At 36.1% G+C, this 9,641-nt stretch overlaps 2 protein-coding genes across 2 annotated transcripts; one reads left to right on the plus strand and one right to left on the minus strand.

Moving 5' to 3' along the window:
* The first annotated feature begins 1,207 nt into the window (after positions 1–1,207).
* Positions 1,208–4,312, plus strand: LOC141345968 (uncharacterized). Its single transcript, XM_073850885.1, has 6 exons — positions 1,208–1,845; positions 2,009–2,054; positions 2,515–2,606; positions 2,758–2,868; positions 2,990–3,263; positions 3,454–4,312. The coding sequence occupies exons 1-6, from the start codon at positions 1,544–1,546 to the stop codon at positions 3,652–3,654; spliced, it is 1,026 nt and encodes a 341-aa protein (XP_073706986.1). The 5' UTR covers positions 1,208–1,543; the 3' UTR covers positions 3,655–4,312.
* Positions 4,313–4,942: 630 nt separating this feature from the next.
* On the minus strand, positions 4,943–9,472 carry LOC141345255 (uncharacterized). The gene is made up of 11 exons (XM_073850138.1): positions 9,419–9,472; positions 8,144–8,374; positions 7,942–8,017; positions 7,328–7,611; positions 7,212–7,247; positions 7,036–7,109; positions 6,871–6,948; positions 6,476–6,681; positions 6,287–6,386; positions 6,012–6,174; positions 4,943–5,053 (listed from the first exon to the last, which is right to left on the minus strand). The coding sequence occupies exons 1-11, from the start codon at positions 9,470–9,472 to the stop codon at positions 4,943–4,945; spliced, it is 1,413 nt and encodes a 470-aa protein (XP_073706239.1).
* Positions 9,473–9,641: the final 169 nt, after the last annotated feature.

Consider the following 9,641-nt stretch of genomic DNA (forward strand, 5'->3'; position numbering starts at 1 on the left):
TTTCACAAGTGCAATTACATTTCTTTAAATTAACACTTAAAGTTCATTGATCATGTTTTGTAGTAATGTTAATATAAATTATACACTGGCAGAATAAAAATGTTGTATTTTATGTGTGCAACAGCCTGTCACTGGCAGCCCCTTATGAAACCAAGTATTTTCAACTGTAGGTTTTGTAGTTACCACTAAAGTAAACACATTTTAACCACGTGTAGAAAATAAAATTTAATTAGTTGCATATTAAATGTTAAAATGCATTTCAAATATAAAGTGTAAAAAAGGGCATAATTACATATTTTACTCTTATTTAATAAATGTAATAATTAAAAAATTAAGTTTAGAAGTATCGTATCGGTATCGATATCGATGATACTGGCCTTAAAAATATCGGTATCGTATCGAAAACAAAATAAGTGGTATCGCCCATCCCTACTCTCTAAATGCCAACAGTTCGCTTGCTCAACACAACCCAGTGTTACAATGTGCCATAATTCCAGCCAATCAGAGACGAGGTAGCCAAATTCTGATTGGCTGGCTTGACAACCAATCACAACGTTCCCTGCATTACCGACGACAGCGGAAGAAAAATAAATGGGAGGAGAGGCGTTTGTGTAACTTAATGGCTTGAATACTATTCGTTTCAGGATCAAATGTCTACAACTCGACGATCACAAGTAAGTAGCTTATTTTTAATCAAAATCAAATCGTATTATTACATAATGGCATGTCCCAGTGTTTCCTACACCTAAATTAAGTGGTAGTTCTAACTTATCACTGAACTGAGAGATGTGTGTTAACTGTACCTCACTTGCCTTAGAATATTTTTAAATAAAAGTCATCAAATGAAATGCAGGAAAATACAATGTAACATATAATACTTCACATATTTGGTATTATTCAAACACATAGAGATGTTCTGAGAAACTGGATTGCTAAATAAATGAAATAAAAAAGAAATTATATGTGTAACAATGACATTTATGCAAGGATAACAGTAAGTGAAAGTTGTGTGACCCCCTAAACATAAACATCTTGTGGCAATGCCCAATATATGCAAAACAGTCCACTTTATATTGTTATGTTTGTAATTTGTTATATTGTATGACAATATGCATGCTTTTTAAAAGATGTTATTTGACAGAATCTTTATTTGACCTGTATTCCACAGGATATTCTGAGAGAGCAGTTTTTGGACAGACTTCTGAATAAATTGCAATCTGCAATAAATCAGCAACCCCTTAACCTTGATTATTTGGAGTTTATTAGCCACCATGAGCTTGTTATTCTTGAATCATTCTCTGGACAGATAGATATACCTCCAGAGATTTTACATGGTCTGCAAAACCTTTATCACTTGGTCAGGTCTGAGATTGAGGGTACACGTGTGCCAAGTGTGGAAGTGGAAACAGTCATTGGTCCAGGTGCTGGATGCCCAAAAATTGTAATTGAGAGGGAAAAACTAAAAGATTTGCTGGATACACATTTACCTGTTTCTTGCATTGCCAAATGCCTTGGTGTTTCTACAAGGACAGTTCACAGAAGAATGAAAGAATTTGATCTTTCTGTCAGAGGAACATACAGCACAATCACAGACCCTGAGCTGGATAATGTAATTTCAGCTATCAAGTCTCAGATGCCGAATGCTGGTTACCGCATGGTCCAAGGACATCTGGTTTCAATGGGACTTCGTGTTCAGTGGTGGCGAATGATGGCGTCTATGCATAGAGTCGATGCAGTGGGTATCTTTTCACGGCTCACACAACTTGGATGTGTAGTACGGCGAAGCTATTCTGTGCGAGGCCCCCTTTCCTTGGTACATATTGATACCAATCATAAACTGATAAGGTAGAGTATGTTTACATTCAAATTGATGCATAAAGTAGAGGTTGAGGGCATAGTAAACCTGATTTAGGCCTAATACATTTTTTTAGTGTATTGGTGGTGGAAGATTAGGGATTAGTTAAGATATAGTTTGCCTAATAATTTTATTTCTTTTCAACCCATTTAGGTACAATATTGTTGTGTTTGGTGGAGTGGATGGCTACTCAAGAAAGGTACATTTTCATTGAATAATGTTCATTAATATGTTTAGAGATTAATTTAAGGGCACTAAGAATCCACATAGACATTAAATCAGGGGTTCTCAACTCTGGCCTGTGAGATCCATTTTCCTGCAGAGTTCAGCTCCAACCCAGATCAAACACACCTGAACATGTTATTTAAGGTGCTTAGGATCAGTAGAAAGTTACAGGTAGGTGAGTTTGAGCAAGGTTGGAGCTAAATTCTGCAGGAAAATGTATTTTGCAGGCCAGAGTTGAGAACCCCTGCCTTAGAGTTATACATGTTGATGTGTCTGATAATTTTATGGGAGTAATTATTGTCACCAAGATTTAAGAACTCTTTTTCAACCTTATAGGCCATTTATGAATTATGAAAAATAAAACAGTCTGCAGATATCACTTTTTGTGTTCCACAGAGTAAAGGAAGTCATACAGATTTGTTATATTATTTCAGATTATGTACCTGGATGCTGCTACTAATAATAAAGCCTCAACAGCATTTTCATTTTTCCTGAAGTCTGTACACCTCCATGGCTTACCATCAAGGTATTATGCATAGTTACGAAACATAATTAAAAATATGAAATATTGAGGGATCTTGAAGTCACAGATTTTCATTGTTTTATTGCCATAAAATCTGCAAAACAAAAGGCTTCTTTTAGATACTGGATTTGACAGTCTTATAATTGTGTTGTAGGGTTAGGGGAGATCAGGGAGTGGAAAACGTTGAGATTGCTCACTACATGTTTACCACACGTGGAACAGGAAGAGCAAGTTTTATTTCAGGAAAGAGTGTTCACAACCAGCGGTATTTAGTTGCTGCCTCACATTTCATTGGCATTGAACGATTCAGATGTGTTATTTTTAGAAATTTAAAATAATCTTTGTGTTTTCCTAAAAACTGATTTAATAAATGAATTGCATTTTAGTATCGAGCGCCTTTGGAGAGATGTCTGGATGGCTGTCACAAGCAAGTACTATGATGTCCTACACACTCTTGAGGAACATGGGCTGTTGGACATCTCGGACATCCACCACTTGTTTGGGGTACATTACATCTTTCTTCCTCGCATTAGGGTAGACCTTCATTCCTTCATTGAAGGATGGAACAATCACCCTCTGCGAACAGAAGGACATCTCTCCCCTGAACAACTATGGCAGCTGGGAGATGTACAAGGTCTGGGAGAGGAGGAAAGCCTTCAGGTTTCACATTTTCTGTTTCATGAGATAACCATTTAATTTGTCTTTAGAAACAATATGCAAATCAACAGTTTAAAGACTTTTAAATTACAAAACAACATACTAGAAATGCAGTATTTAAACCAGTAGTTAATAAAGGCTTTATGTATCAGTGAACAATAATGTTAATTTATATACTTCCATGAATCTATAGGATCTTCAAGATCCAGGCATAGACTGGGAAAGTGCCATGCTACAAGAAAACACTACCGGTGCAGTTGTGGTCCCTGAAATTGAATGCCCACTTGAGGAACAAGCATTGACTGAGCTGCAGAGAGTTGTTGATCCTCTGTCTTACTCTCCTTCACATGGTTATGACCTGTACATCCAGTTTCTCAATACTATAGCTCATTAAAGAACAACCATACACATTTACGCAAACATTTTATTTTACCTTTTGTTCAAACACATGGTTTAGGTGCAACAGAGCACTTCTCAACAGCTCTCATTTGAAAAAAAAAAAAAGATGTGAAAAAAAAAAGTTTACATACCTTCTTGAATGTTATTTGTATGTATATTTTGTTTAATGAACATGTGCAACATTTTCTTAAGAGTTGGCAATAAACAAACTGCTGTGAACATTAGTAATTTAAGAACATGAAACAACAGTAACTAATGCAGTTTGAAGACCCATTACTGTATTATTACGTGCAGAGACAGGCTAAAGTGCAACATTTTCTAAAGTGCTGTTCTTAAAAATAAACTGCTGTGAACAAACTTCAGTGTTTACCTGTCTGACATGCTTTAAACTTTAAAGAATCCTCCTCCATATCTAACAGCATCACTCATAATTCTTTTAAACTCTTCATACATGCTCATGTGTTTAACAGGAAATGTTACTGTGCAAGTGCAGGCACTAACAATTGGATAACATACAGAGTGATTTCCAAGTCGTTCCATGCAATCATGATCAAAATTACATGTAATTTTAAACCGTCTCTTTTCATCTGGGAGGATAGGAATGTGAGACTGCCCCGTCATCCACTGGAGCACCATTGGGACAGAGAGGGGTCGTGTTTCCCCCAGAACTCCATCTCCTTCCTCATCAGCAATGGCCGCATCACCTTCTCATACAACAAACAAAATAAACAAAATTCTTGTCTTAGATATTCAATAAAAGTAAAGTCTAACCTATGTGTTCCTGAACAAAGAGGCATGTATGGTCATTCTTTAAGAAAATTGCAGCAAAAACATATAGAAAAGGAATATTTACCTGCTACTTCAAGCTCTTGCAGGAAGTCTTGTAGGAAGTTAGTCACTTTCCTCTCACTTGCTTCTTTTGATGTTCCCTTTTCACTGTATCGTGGCTGACAGTTCATCATAATGAAGTCTGCATCAGGCTAAAAAAAAAAAAAAAGGATTGGTGGTTACCTTATTAAAATAAAATAAAAAAAATAAACTGTCAAATATTTATTAAACATACTTTTGTTATCTTTCCTGGGACAAACAGTGGTTTGCATACTTCTGAGTTTTTATTCAGTTGATCCACCAGGCCATACAACTGCATGCCATTTTTAAGTTGCTGCAAAATTGGAATCAGTCTTGTTGTAGAGTGTAGGACAATAGACCTTTAAAGAAAAACAGACAATGTTTTAAAATAAAATGTCAGGTTCTTTAAACAACAACAACAACAAACCACCACCTCACCGAATTATGCTTTCCTTCAGCTCATGCTTAATCTGACTAGTGTACCCACAACTAACAATGTCATCAGCCAGCATCATTAGAGATTCTGTATCTGCAGCATCTTCAACCTGCAAAATTCAACAGTGCAAAGAGATGGTTAAGAATCATGTTTAATAGGGGTGTGACGAGACACTTATCCCACGAGACGAAACACGAGAGTTTCATGAGAACGAGACAAGATTTTTAAACTTTTTGATGATAAAATATATAGGGAAAATTTTTTTTTTATTCAACTGTAAAACACAAAATGCATGTGCATTTTGATATAAACTTGTACTTTTTAAAATTAAACTATTTTAATAAATTATATGCAGTAATAAACATTTAAACTAAAGTTGCATGATTCTCTCATGATTCTGAAGAAAAAAAAAAGACTAGAAATCTAAACAATTTACTAGTGGTTCTTTTAAAAAGCCTTTAACAAAATATATTTGAACAAAATTTAAAACAAACAATGAAGGAGTCAGTGTCTCAATTAATAAAGACTTGTTTCACTTTTGCAATCTCCTGAATACATGATTCAACGGTAAATACTTTTTAAACGTGCAGTTGTCGCCACCTCCTGGCGGAAGAGGGTAAGCGTGACAATACATTAAGATACTTTCGATTTGATCGCTACTGTAGACAATAAGGCTTTGTACCCAACTATAAACTTTTATCCTAGTACTTCTGTTATTTAAATGTATGTAACACAGAGATATATATATATATATATATATATGTGGTTGAAAAGACTGTTTATGTTGTTCTTGATCAGCAGCAGCATAAATGCACGATGTGAATCGTTGTCATTCAGGAATAAGATTGCATTGGTGTTTGAATAGAGATCGCAATATTTAAACGATTAATCGAGCAGCTCTAATGTAAACACTGCAAAATGTTTTGCCAGGATATCATCACATTCTCGTGAGATCAGTCAGATCTTGCAAGACACATCGGATGTCATGAGATCTTGTGCCACAAGATCTCATCACATTACTAATGTTTAATAAAAACTGGACACACCCTGAACTTTAAGCTGCTTACCCTACAGATGAGAAGATAAGATTCCAGATCCATTACATCCTCCTTGCTCAGGCAACTGAAGTTAACTTCTCCTGCACAGAGAAAGTTGTAGCACCATTCCCTCAGGAATGCAGGAGCAGGCCCTCCTTGTGCAATACTGACTGCAAATATTTCTCCAACTATTCTGTTTTTTTAAAAGGAAAAAAGACTATTAAAATTATAAAGTTACACAAGGCTGTCCTCCTTTACAGTGCATTAAAATAAATGAACATCGGATAGTAGACTGTGGTAACCACCTGAAATTCTCGTCATCAAGGTCAGTTAAAGAGTATTTGGGACTTTTTCCCTGGGTCCCAATTCCCTCAAAGAATCGGTTTTCAATGCCTGAAATCATGTCTTAAGCGAAAACAGTTTTTTTGCCAATTGCCATAATATAATCAACTTAAAAGAAATAAAAAGGAGGAAAATAAGTAAAAGTTACTCACCAGTCAGAAATTCCTTTCTGAGAGCCCCAGTGTCAATTCCTGACTCTCCTATATAGACTACCTTGAGCAGGCTGGCAGGAGATGCAGTTTTCTTTCTCTTCCATTGAATAATGCCTCTTTCTGGAAGGTCTTCTCTGTTAACACACAACTTAAACTCTTTTGTCATGTCAACCTGCTCTTTAAGGAATGTCAGAACATCTTCAAGGCTGTGAAGGATGTAATACGATATATTAGATCAGTTTCAAATTTCTAAAATGTGAATCAACAGATGTATATCTGGATTTAGTAAAGATATGGTTGCTTATGTAATATTAGTGCATGTGACAATCTGATTAGCAGCCTAGCTTTTTTTCCCAATGAAAAAAAAAGACAAGACAATTTAGAAAATCTCTTACCTTTTTGGTGTACATGCAGAGGTGTGGACTGGAAAACCTTCATCTGCACAAGTTGTTACGGAACTCTCTGTAGGTAAACTACATTGAACCAAATGCAAGAAGGCATTGGTACATAAATTGAGACATACAAATAAATAGGCATTATAAAACACTAATGCAAATTACCTTTCTCCACAGACACTTGCATGAATTGTAATATCATCTTTCAGGAATTCTCTGTAGCAAATTGGACAAGCCACCTGAATGGTTACCCATAAAAAAAGTAGTACATTACAAACAATGAAAGTACTGACCCAAATAGAAACAAATTACTTTTAATACTATTGATGTGCTAAGTTTACCTTGCTCTTGTCCTCAACTACCCATACATCAGAGATCTGTAGGTTTAAAGAAAATACATTAATAATGCAATGGTATTAGCAAAACATAAAAAAAAACAGCTTACTTTAGTTCTTACCTGATCCTCACGGTCATCATCCGAGGACAATTTTCCTATGCATGTTTTGATGTGCACTGCCAACATCTGGAGAGGCATCACCTCACTACATTGGTAACATGTTGTCTTGGGCATCTTTGAGAAGTGAGGCGAGTCAGGAGCCAGAGGAGAGGTGTCTAATGAATCTTGGAGTGGCACAACATAGAATATGGCCTTCCCACCTGATGACACAGATTTTAAGTTTTTTGCAGAATATCCCTCTGCCTCTGGAGGAATTACAATGAGCTTGCGTCTACCACAACCACCTTTAAAAATAAAAACACACAAATACAAAATTACATGTTGGCCAGGAAGATAGTGTTAAGGCCTGTTCACACGAAGAATGATAACTATAAAAATAATAAAATGTGTTTATTCTAAGTGCACACTCGTCTGCTGCTTTAAAATTTCAAGCTTATGACAGCGGGATTGGCCATTAAGTATTTTATCATTCATCAACTGGAAAAAATAGTTCTGAAAGTGATTCCAACGATATTGTATCTCTGTGCCTTTTTCATTAAAGCTGCGGTGTGGACTCTGCTATTCTTTACCCTCCCTTTGTGTAAGTAGGCCTTTAGACCAGAAGACCTGCACACCTGTTGCTTTGTGCAAAAGCCACCCTCCACAAAGGCCCTCCATCTTTGGGAAGGTTTCTTTCAGGATTCTTGAGATCTTGATAAACGGCAAAAAGGAAAGGTAACAGTGTAAAAGAGGTGAAGGATACAGCACAGGATTATTTGTTGCACTGCATTTAATGTCCCACAGCACAATGTTCCCAAACATTTCAGTAAACTGTACCTCAGAATGGTCACCATCTTCAGGAACAGAGACTGTCCGTCTTCCCAGGCCTGCTTGCAGCAGTTCAAGTTCCTCATTCGACAAAGGTGTCACAGATGTATTTTTTGGCAGAAGGTAAAAATTAAATGAGAAGGTCTTGCTTGCTTGCTTGCTCAGTTTAGAAACAGTTATGCTCCTCTTTTTGCCACGCTTGATGTTCGGCCTAAAATATCCTGGAAAAGATCTGTGGATATTTAAAGTGCAAATATAAATTAATTAGTCAGTGTTCTTAGAGGACATACACATTAGTGTGCCCTAGCCCTGCAGTCTGACCAAGTATCAAAATGTAGTAGCACAGCCATGTTTCTTAACACTAAAAAGCATCCATATTAAGACAGTGCCTCAAATACAAATTTGACCAACTACTAGTTAGCCAATAATGAATTTGTCTTACTTTTTGGATTTAACAATCTATGCTTTTATGTAACTGAATTAAAAAATGAAATAAAACCAGTCTTAAAGAAAAACATAGATGACTAACTTGTAAGACCAGACTAAATCTTGTATGCAACCAGCCATGTTTCTAAACACTAAACCTCTGTTTACTAAATAATGTTGAGAGAAATATTGCTTATAAGCTTCAGTGGGACTTCTAAAATATATCCTCTTTGCTAAAAATACAATATTGACTGAGCTCATAATGTTTCTTTCAGAACAAAATGTGAGCGTGAACCTAGCCATCTCCTCCTGCACTGTTAAGTTGCTTGGTCCTGGTCTCTCAAAACTTGGCGGCCCTGGTCTCTCAGGTTCTGCCTGCCTTGAGTTGAGCAGCAGCGAGACCAAGTTTCTTGCTGCTGACTCGATTTCTCCATGATGACCCTATATCATTTTTAATAAATTGAAAAATGTCCATTTCTTTATATAGTATTCAACATTTTAACTGGATCAAAACAAAGCTGTCCTAAAACCAAAACAATACCCGTTCTTGCCTTAGGACAACTTTGATTAACTTTTTTGATTCACTTCAAATGTTGACTACTGTATAATGCTTTTATTTAAATCGGAACAATAAAAAACAAAAATTTATTAATCGTTTATCTATTTTAGATATTAATTTGTATCTTAGACAGTTATATGATAAGTTGTACAACAAAATGTTCCATAAGTGCCAAAGAAAATATGCGATGAAAGTGAAGAGACATGATAATCATCAAATCACAGTACTTGTTTGCTAACTAGATATAGCGAGCTAGCTACTTATTCATGAACAATAAACACATCAACAGCAAAACTTACTTGGTGCTGTGGGGTTCTATTCTCTTGACTGCACTCCTGATTAATGTTTGCCATTTTTCCATCACTTCTTTTAGCACATGCTCTCGTCTCATCCGCTGTAGCCGGTAATGCAGGGAACGTTGTGATTGGTTGTCAAGCCAGCCAATCAGAATTTAGCTACCTCGTCTCTGATTGGCTGGAATTATGGCACATTGTAACACTGGGTTGTGTTGAGCAAGCGAAC

Source organism: Garra rufa, chromosome 11 (genome assembly GCF_049309525.1).
Source record: "Garra rufa chromosome 11, GarRuf1.0, whole genome shotgun sequence".
Taxonomy (NCBI): domain Eukaryota; kingdom Metazoa; phylum Chordata; class Actinopteri; order Cypriniformes; family Cyprinidae; genus Garra; species Garra rufa.

Excerpts from the sequence above, each read along its gene's own strand:
- LOC141345968 (XM_073850885.1), top strand. The coding sequence starts at position 1,544 with ATGAAAGAATTTGATCTTTCTGTCAGAGGAACATACAGCACAATCACA. Across the intron at positions 2,055-2,514 it reads TGGATGGCTACTCAAGAAAG|ATTATGTACCTGGATGCTGC; the intron begins GTACATTTTCAT and ends ATATTATTTCAG. Across the intron at positions 2,869-2,989 it reads AAGAGTGTTCACAACCAGCG|TATCGAGCGCCTTTGGAGAG; the intron begins GTATTTAGTTGC and ends ATTGCATTTTAG.
- LOC141345255 (XM_073850138.1), bottom strand. The coding sequence starts at position 9,472 with ATGGCAAACATTAATCAGGAGTGCAGTCAAGAGAATAGAACCCCACAG. Across the intron at positions 6,387-6,475 it reads CAGAAAGGAATTTCTGACTG|ACATGATTTCAGGCATTGAA; the intron begins GTGAGTAACTTT and ends TTTTCGCTTAAG. Across the intron at positions 6,175-6,286 it reads CTTGATGACGAGAATTTCAG|AATAGTTGGAGAAATATTTG; the intron begins GTGGTTACCACA and ends TTAAAAAAACAG.